The 12071-nt window shown below is 38.5% G+C and overlaps 1 protein-coding gene across 1 annotated transcript in view; it reads right to left on the bottom strand.

Annotated features, from left to right (window-relative positions):
- The window catches only part of cfap46 (cilia and flagella associated protein 46), a 63725-nt gene that overhangs the window by 662 nt on the left and 50992 nt on the right, over nucleotides 1-12071 (bottom strand). The window contains exons 47-57 of the mRNA XM_005735163.1: nucleotides 11588-11754; nucleotides 11264-11364; nucleotides 10871-10941; nucleotides 10069-10236; nucleotides 5798-5877; nucleotides 5350-5410; nucleotides 5199-5231; nucleotides 4413-4509; nucleotides 4154-4266; nucleotides 479-560; nucleotides 169-305 (exon numbers count right to left, since the gene is read on the bottom strand). Of these exons, the coding sequence (XP_005735220.1) occupies nucleotides 169-305; nucleotides 479-560; nucleotides 4154-4266; nucleotides 4413-4509; nucleotides 5199-5231; nucleotides 5350-5410; nucleotides 5798-5877; nucleotides 10069-10236; nucleotides 10871-10941; nucleotides 11264-11364; nucleotides 11588-11754 (1110 nt within the window). The remainder of the gene's footprint in view (nucleotides 1-168; nucleotides 306-478; nucleotides 561-4153; nucleotides 4267-4412; nucleotides 4510-5198; nucleotides 5232-5349; nucleotides 5411-5797; nucleotides 5878-10068; nucleotides 10237-10870; nucleotides 10942-11263; nucleotides 11365-11587; nucleotides 11755-12071) is intronic.

Genomic DNA, 12071 nt, shown 5'->3' with positions numbered 1-12071 from the left:
CACACACACACACACACACACACACACACACACACACACACACACACACACACAGAGTGCTAATGTAACGTAATAATACCCACAGGTGCAAAGTAAATATTTACACATACTAATTTACAATCTCAGCTTGCAGTAATGTAACGTTTTAAATACACGCCCAGAACCTACTGTCTAAAATAGCGGTCACATTATGTGTGTTCTGTTGAAAGCTGCTGTGCCACTGATTCAGGACTATACAGCCAGCACCACTCAAACTGAGCAGCAGAGCAGTCTCCACGGGATTCTGCAGGGCAAACGTTCCTGCACTGGAGAGAAGCAAAGTAAAGACACAAAGGGAGTAAATGTTGTCTACAAACCTTTACCAAGCAAACAGTCAAAAATACTGCCAAGAAAACAAAAACTTGGAAAATGCTTTAGGAAGGCAAAACAGAAATGGAAAATTTAGTTAGTATTTCATTCATTCTAACTTCTTTAATACCTCCTTTGCCTGCCAAGTTTGGACTGACGGGGAACACTGGCCTTGTTGTGAACCTGGTCAAAGAGCAGAGCCATGTGGCACTCTAAGGAAAAAAACATTATTGCCATCATTAGTTGGCAACAGAACATTCAATACTTTGGGTAATTTTAAGAAAAGTCTCTTGCTAAACAAAAGGATAAGATATATGCTAAATGCATGGCATCTTTTTACTTTTATTTTAATTACGCTGTTAAGCACAATGAATGACCAAGGTTGTGCTTAAAATGTTTACATTTTTGAAATAAAGTTGAGGGGTGTATGATGTATTTGAGAGATAACTGATTAAAGCTGCTGTGAATAACAGAGGGACAGTGCGTGTTAATTAACTAAAACATGACATTTTAGCCTCGGCCCCACATCTGACCAACTCTCAATCTGATTTACAAAAACAGAAACATGAGATGAAATATGGAAAAGTTATGACAGAAGGTTAGTTTAAGAGACAAAGAGGCTTTTAGCAGGATTCTCCTGCACATGCTCGTTGGACACTCCATGTACGTAGAAGCACACAGGCACTCGACCTGTGGCTGTGAAAAACTGGTGCTTTTGTCTGCTACATTTACTCCAGCTGACAGAGACAGTAATGTTGGTTTCCAAACCCTTTGGCTTTGTAGCTGTTTCATTTTTAGTATGGCAGTAAATGCATTCAACTCTGAGGTTGTTGTCAAAGCAACATTAAAGTATTTTTGTTCTTTAAAGAGTCTTATTTTGTATGAAGTACTGTTTTGTCAGGATGACTGCAGTCCAGGACATGTTGTTTCCGTGTGGAGTAAATTATATTTTGCCATATGAGCACCGCCCCCTGACCTTTTCATAGGTAAAAATGGAAAGCCAAAGGTGGTGAGAGCAGAAGCGATCCTCATACAAAGGGTACACCCTCATAGATTTTATGGCAGCTTCTCAAGGCTGGCTCATTTAAGTTGGACATTCAAAATTGACAATTCTTTCTGAAAACCACGGATACAGTCACCACTGTATCAGCCTGTATCTGGTTTTAATCAGCATACAGTTCAAATGTCAGCATCCACATGCACACGGCACCTCCGCGAGGACCCCTCTTGATGCTCAGTTTTATGTAAAGCTACTGGAACAGCACACTGGGACTTCTAGAGAATGCCTTTTATAGAGAAGACCTTGCTTATTTAGATAGTAAATATTACAACAGCATAGCTCCGTGATTGCCAGTGATACCCCTCAGCCAGTGTTGGGAAGGTTACTTTTAAAATGTATTCCACTACAGATTACAGAATACATGCCCCAAAATGTATTTTGTAACGTATTCCGTTACATTACTCAATGAGAGTAACGTATTCTGAATACTTTGGATTACTTAATATATTATCATGCTTTTTACAACTACATGAATGTACTATTGCTGTGTGATTTATTACTATTACTGAAGGTTATTCGACATAGCAATACCAACTAGATTTTTAAATCTTAATATAAAATGAGTAACAGTAGGGTGGACATTAGGTAAGGCAGCACTGTTTGCAGCGATCTCGTATAGAAAACTATCCTGCGTGTATATAAAAAAGGTCTGCTGCTCCGAACCGTAGTAAAGGGACCTCTGGTTAATATGTCGGGTTCGTGTCGGGCTTGTAGCTGAAAACTAGCTTTACTTTGTTGTCTGGGTCAACTTTGCTAGCGAGAGACAGAGAGAGGCATTGAAAGGCTGCTCCAATGGAACTTATTGTTTCGGAGGAAAACATGAACACAGTGTACAGTCGAGTCTTAATAGCTTACTTACAACTGGGCTACACTGCCCATGAGGCTACATTCCTTAGGGCTATGCCTGTAACACTCTGCCTATTGCCCTCATATTAAATAATTTTTTGAACAACAATTTAAAAAAATATTTCGTCACATCATTATGCGCAAGTAGAGGTGAAATGGGCCACAAGATTGAGACCCAGAAATTAGAGCCTCTTAATGCGTTTTGTTTGGGTTTCCACCAGCGTGGAATGACCAAAAATAGAGAGGGGACAGCCTAACATACGAAACAGGAAAAGACCGCTGTGTAATCCATTTATTTTAACAAAGTAACTGTATTCTGAATACCACCTTTTTAAATGGTAACTGTAACGGAATGACCACACATACACCGCCCGATAGAGTGATGAGAATACCCCGTCAGCCTTTTACAACTGAGGGATAAAAACATACAAGCTACATACATACAAACATACATGGTGCTACATGTCCTCAATGACACCACTTTCCCCGAAAAACATAAATTGAACAAAACCTAATCACATCATGTTGGCCAGTTAAGCAGTAACAATCGACTGTGTTGTGAAGTAACAGCTGCAATTCAGACCACTGTGTCATTCACACTATAGTTAGCAGCACTAATGTCGGTCTAGTGGGTGCCACATATGTCCGGCCTGGGGCAGGACATATGTGGCACACTGCCAATCACATCTCAGATTACCTTTGCTTGCTGGTGAAGGAGATGAAAGGGGACGTGAAGGTGAAGCACAGTTGTTTTTTAAAAAATATCTTTTGAAAGTGTAAAAAGCATTTTTAGTGCCAGTTATCATTTATTTAAAAACTGCTGAAAGGGAGGATTGAAGAAGCCTTCTATAATCACTCAGAATGTCTCCTCACAGTAAACAGATTACGACAGGCAAAAGTTCCTGGGATTAGACTACCCTTCTTCTACAGTTTCAACTCCTGAAGAAGAACGTGTAAATGACCCTTGTTAAATTTATTTTTACAAAACATTATTTCCATACAGTCAATTAACAGCAGCCTTCCCAGTGAGCATGACCCAGTATTAAAGTCAAAATCATTAATCCTCATTATGTTTTTGATATTACTTTATTTATTACAGGCACTCAGTGAAGTTGAGGAAATGTTATTCCAAGTATTAGCTAGTAAAACCTCATTGATTTCTCACTGCAGTGCAAGGATATTTATATTTATACTCACTCAGGGAATGAAACATTGACAGAGTTAAGGAGATTAAGCCCACTGCTCCATTTACTGTTTACATAATCTACAAAGCTGCTTCAAATTTTAATCATTCATTCATTCGTTTGTTCATTCATTCCAGTATTTTGCCTGTTGTTTTCACCCCAGTCTAGCACCTAAAACACGTCAGGAAACTCAAAACTTTGTGTGATTTCATGAACTGATACATATAAGAGAACAGATGACTGTTGTTTTCTGCCGTGTTTTTGTTGTTGGTATTCTCTTATTGCTCTCGAATCTCTTCCTCTTCCATGTGTCAACTTCACTCCTCTGTTCCTTCTCGTTTCCCAAACCCGTCATTGGTGCCTTATTAACACAGTATTACCTTATCAAACATCTTCCAAGTATGCCAACCATGTCACAAATTATTTAGGTTATCATTTCATGTATATAATTAAAATACCATTTTTCTTTGCTTTGTCTGTACTAAGAACAACCTTATGAAGTTCATGTCAGTGTGACAATGACATTGGCTGGTTCTGTGTCATTCCACTCATTACAGTCTTCGTATTTTTTAATGCTCACATGCAGTAGTAGCCATAACAAAGTGATGAATGTACTGTGAGTTATTAAATTATGAGATGGAAGCAGTAAATGCATTGTCTTTACATTCCTTTATAAATACTACAATCACAGACGGGAAAATGAGTGTAAACGTACCAGACAAATTGAGGGATGCTAGCTTGTCAGGTGGTATGTTTTCCATGAAGTGTTCCACCCCCAGGTAAATAAAGCCACTGCATCTGCACAACATTTGCTCCATTTCTGACAGGCTTAACAAATATGAAGACATGTTAGCAAAGCAGAAGTGACTGGTCGTGTGTTGAATATAACAGATACAGTTGGCTGTTGCTGTGCTCAAAGAGCCAAGAGGGAAAAAATGGTGTATAACTTTGATTTGCTGCACTCTAAGACTCACCTGGGTGTCTGTTTGCTGCCCATGAAGCCCTCCCACAGATGAGTTACATGCTGGGTTTCCAAAATCTCCTTCATCTTCATGCTCAAACTGGTCCCTTCTGTGTGATATAGTGTATATTATTCTAGACATCTTAAACTTCAATCAGAGCTCCCTGACCTGCTGTCCATCTACACCAAGCGGTGCAAGTCCAAAGCTAGGAAGATTATGATGGACCTCTCCCATCCCAACAATGGACTCTTCTCACTGTTGAGGTCTGGGAAGCGCTTCCGCTCCCTTAAGGCCAAAACAGAGAGAATGAGGAGGAGCTTCTTCCCCCAGGCTATTCAGGCTCTGAACCAGGTGTAGGACTGGACTCTCCCAAACACGTCACTATAAGACTGGACTCTCACACACGTCACCACACGCACCACCACACATTTCCTATAATCCTATAATTCCTATAATTTATAATCCTTATCTTTATAATCTCTTCTGCTATTTGCACATTCTTTACTGTAAATTCCTAAGTTAATTTGTAAATTTTTGTAGTAAATTGTAAATATTGTAAAACTTTTCTTCTGTCATTTAATGGTCGGGCATTGTACAGCTACAAGCATTTCACCCCCATGTCATACTGTGTATGGTTGTGTGTGTGTGACAAATAAAATTTGAATTTGAATTTGAATCTAACCTACAATGACCAGTTGCATGTCTTTGAATATATCCATCCATCCATCCATCCATCCATCCATCCATCCATCCATCCATCCATCCATTCTCTTCCGCTAATATTAACAAATTACTTACCAAAGTGGCCATCATTGTAAGGATCAACGAGATCTTTAAAAGGCATGTTAAGAAGTATAACGGACCTGAATTAAATGAACTGAATTAAATACCCAATCGTATATGTGAAATTACATATTTCTGTTTAACAAAAGTAATTCTGAAAAGATACATTTGAAGTTACGCATGTCCACTGGAAAGGTGTTAGAAGGCAGCACATGACTGGCAGGTACCTGGGTAAACAAATTTTAGTTTTTACAGCTCAAAGCAGCTAAAAATGTATACAAAGTGGAAATAAATAAATGACATATCACATAAATGTGCAAACATGCAAATATTCTTTTGTACACACTTATATGTGCCAACTAATGTATATCACGACTGAGAAAACAGAAGCAGAAAAGAGGGTTTGATGAAAAAACAGAAGTGATGCACAACAGGGGATAAATACCCAGAAGCTTGAACTAGGTAGGATCTTTATGAAAACATTATGTAATTGATTGAAAACCACACTTAAAAGAGACGCGGGGAGCAACTTAAATAATTGCCAGTGCTGACAGGAGGTAAAAGGAATATTGCTTTCTGTATCTGGCAGGCCCAGATTAATTTACTGAACTCACCGCTTTGATGACTTGGCTTTGATCTCCCCTCGTTTTAGTTCCCTTGCCACCTTTGGTCTCCTTTTTGTTGTCACTTTCAACTGCCACAAACAGGAAGCAGAATTAATACATACACTTGTCTGCAGGGCAGACTACACAGCTTTTGGACTGGTAAATAATTTTTATTTTTTTAAAACAACTTTCTCAGAGACAGCAAAGTCATTGGCACTTATTGGTGACAGAAGAACCAAAGGTTTCCTCCTGGCTGCAACGCCTTTGCAAAGGAAAACACTTGCTATTAGCATGTGTTATCATTTTCAGTGCATTACTCAAAACTGATGCTTTATACATTATAAATAAGGTAGAAAACATTAAGTTTATTTTTATTATTCTGTTGTTCCATTTTTAGTGTCAGGCCATTAGCAGGCTGTAGAAGAAGGCTCCATCTGTTGGCTGACCAGTCCAACACTATTCCAAAGTGAAATCTGTTCAAATGTTGCAAAGATACTGAATGCAACAATTCAACTAATTTGGCATATCCCAAACTTCCATTTGATCTTTTAGGAAAAAGCAATTTTGAGTAAAATAACAAAGAGAATAAAAAATAAAACCGTAACATCTCTTAAAACGAAAGTAGGTAAACTACCTATGAACATCCATTCTGATATACACATTTTAATAACCCAACCGCCTTGATAACAAACGTCCTACTATAGCATGTACTCAAACATGTCATTAAAGTCAGATCTTTGCATAATGCACATCTCAGAAAAACGCAAAGTTACTTTTCATTTTTTTTAACGATTATAAACATGCATCCTCATCAGGTTACGCCCTTTAACCCGAACATCATTTACTAAAACTTATTTATTTAATCTATTCATAAATATCAAAAACTAGTTCATGCATTATAGTCCTTACAATCCTTTATTATCAGGCTAAGGCTCCATGAAGAGCCATCAGCTGAACCGAAAAGCCAAAATAAGAGTATTAAGAGAGACTAACAGAGAGACATATTTCTCCCATATCAGCTTGTCTCCAATCCTGAATGTAGAATTCTTCTTTTTACATACAATGTCCTGAATAATCAGGCTCTGTCGTCTCTTAAAGAACTCTTAATAGCTCATAATAATCATTCCGATAAGCTCTTGTGTCATTTATGGTCCCTTGAGTTTCCAAAAGTAGACAGTATTGGTTCCCCCTCATGTGGAACATGGACAGGATCTGCCGTTTAAAAGTTTGCTTCAAACGTTTCTTTTTGATAAACCTTGTACAGTGGTCCCTCGTTTATTGTGGGTGTTACATTCCAAAAATAACCCACGATAGGTGAAATCCACGAAGTAGCCAACTTTATTTTTTACAATTAATATAGATGTTTTAAGGCTGTAAACCCTTGACTTACACACTTTATACACTTTTCTCAGACAGGCATTAACATTTTCACACGTTTCTCTCTTGTTTAAACACTCTCAAAGTTCAAACCTTCGTAGAAAAATAAGTCCAGTATTATAGAACGAACCAAAGATCAAACCCTGTTTTCAGGTCCAGAACATGGGAATAGAGCAGCTGCCAGAGAATCAATGGTACAGACGTAGAGGAAGCAAGAAGAATGAGTAGAGTAAAGTTTGACTAATCTGACTGTTTGGTTTCACCTTCTAATCCTTTGACATTGACACTGTTATGCTTGTTGTCTTCTGCTAGTGAAGATCTATGTAGATTTGACAAGCTGAACGCATTCTGTACTGTACAGGAGACACGACACGAGATTGATTGAAAATCTACAGCTGATCAGGATGCAAACCACAATGTAAAAAAAACCAAACAAAAAAACCATGCAAAACTGCACCCCCCCAAAAATATCTGCAAAATAGCGAGGCTGTGAAAAGTGAACGGTGATATAGTGAGGGACCGCTGTAGTTAGGAATGAATAACATGATCCTGAACCTTAGTTATACTGTTGTGGGCTCTGGCGTGTTGGTCATTATGCACTGGAGAATTTTTAAGCACTCACTCTTTTCACTTTTGTATTTACAATCTATTGCATGTCATTACATTTTCTTTTCTCTTTCTATGGTCCATCGTTTCTTGGCCTTGTTGTTTGTTGTTGCCTCTCCTCTTTTCTCCCATTTCTTTATTCTCACCCTCCCAAGGATTGAAAGTAGATGTAGTAGCACTTTATCAACCCCACAATAGTAGTAGTAGCTGTCTCTCCCTGACCCTGGTTCTGCCCCAGGTCTTGTCCTGTTAGAAGGAAGTCCTTCCTTCCTAACATCACCAAGTACCTGCACATAGGAGACCATTGCCTTAACACAACTGCACCTCATCTTATAATTACTTCAGTATGATTGAATAAAAATGCCTTTACTCTGTTTCAAATGTTATGTTAATATTTTGACTGCATACCTTTCATATCAGGATGTTTTTAAAGATCACACAGCATCACTGACTACATGCTATCAGTATGTTCTACCTTAATCTAGACCACCCACCGCAGTTTGCTGTGACTCCCATAGTTAATTATAAATCTTTCTGGCAATAAAAAAAAATTCTAATATAGAAAACTGCTTAGCACCATGGTTTTTTTCCTAAGTGAAAATTAAATGTAAAATCTGACTGTACAGTTAAAATCACACAACCTGATCACTCAGTAACACACACAGTAAAATCTTAAGAAGCAGTAAGAACAGACATGCGTGCAAAAGCATGTGTTTACCCCCCTGAGGGCAATCTTTTTATAGTTTGTGCTAATTTGTCCTGTGTGTACTTCATGCAAAGCAGTGCACAGAATAACAAATAGCCCTTTCAAAAGTGGTTTCAGGCGCTACATCTTCTTGACACAATGGTAAACTGTAGATGTCAAAATTATGGTAATCATGGTCTGGGGGAAAAAAAGCAAACACTAATTTTTTCTGTGGTCTGATCGTCACCCGTGTGTTTGATCCAGACATCAAAAGATGTATTAAGAAAAGCTTGTTGTAATATTTTCCCATCTGTGGCATACAAGTCTCAAGGGATACACAGACACACACATACATAAATAGTAGTTTAACAGTAACCTTTGAACAGTGACTCAAGCGATGCAAATGATTCAACCTTTAAAAAGGTACAGATGTCTGCAGGATCCCATTCAGTGCTCTTTTTACCTCCTTTCTATTCACCTATTCCTTTCCAAAATAGTAAAGTGCTTAATCCCCCAAGCACTGAAACACCATCAACCCCCCCAAAAAAAGAAAGGAAACAACTGGACCGGGCACGATATGTGTAATAAAGTTGATTAAAATGATGCTCATTTGTTTCTGTTTTTACTGTATCAAAAATAAAAACACAATGTGAATACTGTCCTAGGCTTCATTTATTTGCCTTATAGCTTTGCAGCCATGTTGGTTGATTTATCTGAAACAAAAACCTTAATAAATGTGGATACAATTTCGAAGGGCGAAAGAGAAAAAAATGACAGTGTGTCAGTTTCGGTTAAGGTTCTTTCTTTTTTCTGCCTCTAAACCCTGCAATCAGTTCATCTTCTGGCACGCTGAGCAAGTCAAGACAGTAAGTGTGCAACAGTTTACGAAAAACTTGACGTGGTGCCTTTTTGCGGACCATTGTGGACCATTGACTGTGTCTGCTGATTACAAGCAGGAGACACAGTTAATGGACATCTATTTAAAAAAAGAAAAAAAAAAGGCTGTGGTGTTCACTTCACAGACGTCTTCATGAAATTCTGCATGACAGCAAGATGTGAAATGACCTTTCTCTCCTGAACAGATTTCTATGGATGGCTGCTTGCAGTCTACATCCTGATGTCAAGATACCTCTGCAAATGTAAGCTATTTTTCACTCAGATAACGAGGAATTATGTGATGTGAGGCAAAGGTCCGATCGTACACCTATGTATGGGTGGGTTTAGGCAACCCAGAAAGGGCTTCCTTCATTTATAGACCTCCGCTTCAAATATATATGAATGTGTGTGTGCGTGAGTGTGTTTGAGTGTGTGTGGGGTGTTTGTGTCCTCGACTATAACAAAGTCAAACTTAGGACCTTTTTAATAGTCCATTAATTTAAATTAAGGCCCATGGTTTAGCAATGCCTCACAGTCACATTGAATGGCTGGAGTATTGCAAATATGTAGCTGTAGTCTATAAATGTCAGATATAAATTCTTTATTGGGCTACATATAAATACAATCAATTTTCACATGGCTACTGGTCTTAAAGTTGCAGGTCCCTTGGAAAGGGTAAGAGATTTAGTTCGTGCTTACAAATATTTTAGAGTATATACATGTGTGAATGTATTACCTTTTTCTTCTCTCTTTAGGCGACTGTAAAAAAGCTGAAGGGAAAAGTCCCGAGTCACAGAACTCAGGCTATCTTCTTTCAGGATAGACATGGATTCCAGAGGAAGCTCCAGCAACCTCTTGTCTGCCAGTACCACCACATACTCCCCTGGTTCAGTTGGCATTTTAACTGTATATATCATATACATAAAAGTACAAGTTTCACATGCATCACATATTTTGTGACAGTGTAAATGTCATAGAGCAATATACTCCCAACTGTACAGACATTATAAGGCATCAACCTGTACAGTTTTTAACCATATGTGCAGAACTAAAAGTATTTAAAAAGAAAACTGTAGATGGCTTGATAATTCCAACAATGTGCAGTAGAAAAATCCCACCAAATTTTGGAATAATGGTTCATATGATACAGAGGAATCATGCCTTCAACAAACAGCACAGTTTGCAGGCTGGCTAGTAAGGCTGCATTCCTCTTTCTTTCCTAATCATCAGGATTCCCATGAGTGTACTGCAACCTAGCCACATTAATAGCCTTAAACAATATGGATCTTTATGCTTTTAAAAAAGGCATAGGCTTCAGTCACTTTGCATACTCTAAATGTGCAGAGGAGGTAAAATTGGTGTCATGCTCTGAATATTCTTCCTATGACATGACTAAAGGTAATTACAACCCTTTCAATCTGGATTTATGACAATTTAATGCTTTTTAAAATCCTTATTCGATGCAAAAATAACCATATGAACCTTAGGCTGTCAGAGACACAGGCAAGCGTATGTTCAACAGCTCACTGCTCCTTTACCTGAGCTCTCTTTCTCTTCTTTCTCTTTGGTTTTGGCCATTTCAGGGGTTGGCAGAGATGCAGCATCTGGCCTGAAGATAAGACCAGGTGAGGATCAGCAAAACTACACTTATGTAGAGGCATTTAAAGTATAAACCATTCATATTATCAGAATTGGTCAGACATTTGTTCCATAACTAAAACCCTGTGTACATAAACCATGGCATAAACAATACAAAAGATTCACATACACTTGAATTGTACATCATTCAAACACTCCATTCAGTAGCTCCTTTTATAATTGAGTTCAGATTTCTGAGCATTAAAAAAGTGTTAAAGTCTCCTTCCCTGGGTTAAAAAAACACATGTAGGGAATATGTAGTTGTTAGGAATTAAAGTGTCTGACATATTCACCTTAAGCAAGAGAAGTCAAACTGTTTGAGGAGTGGATTTAAATATTCTTCCATGTCTTTTACAAGTTCTCTGAAACGACATGCTAACTCTCCTGATAGTTTCTGTATAGAGAAACAAGAGAGAAAGCAGGGTGAGGGGTTTTAGACCACTGATCAGTTTCACACGTACATTTCTTTCAGTTAGATGTTGCTTGGGAATAAAAGTTTTCCCAGTAAGTAAGAAATAGACATGACGTAAAATTAAGTGCAGCGTAGTGAGTGCATTCGTCGAGTAATAGAGTGAAAGGCAAGTCGTGGCTTTAACAGGACAGACATGGAGAAAAACCTGATACTCCTCAGAGGCCTCCAGCCTGTCCTCAATGCTGCGCAAAGAGTCTTTATTGAGGAGGGCATGTCTTGTCTCCTGGCAAAAAGCCCGAGTCTGTTCCCTCAGTGCCAGTAGAGCCTGCGGGCAGACTGAAACCTTGGCCATCCCAGAGCACGTCAAGCTACCTGGAACCACAGAATGACACACAATCAGACATGCATACTCACAGACGCTGAGTACTTACTGGCTTTGTAATTGGTCCCCGTGAGCATCTCCCACACCCTCCTCTTCTTGGTCTTTTCATCTATCCTTTTCTTTTCCTCACTGCTTGTTGTTTAATGATTTTTCTCACATTCTCAGGCAGTGCATCCAGCCCTTTGCACCACTCTTACCACTTCTTATGTCAATCAAATCCCAGAAAAGGTCATGAGTAAAGTAAGTAAAGCTATATGCTAATATCATGACTTATGAACTTATTATGACTTATGAAAGCTGGTGTTTC

The sequence above is a fragment of the Pundamilia nyererei genome, unplaced genomic scaffold, assembly GCF_000239375.1.
Source record: "Pundamilia nyererei isolate P.nyererei 1_Seehausen unplaced genomic scaffold, PunNye1.0 scaffold00062, whole genome shotgun sequence".
Classification (NCBI taxonomy): Eukaryota; Metazoa; Chordata; class Actinopteri; order Cichliformes; family Cichlidae; genus Pundamilia; species Pundamilia nyererei.
The sequence above is the reverse complement of the archived record's forward strand: the minus strand, read 5'-3'. Positions and strand labels throughout refer to the sequence as shown.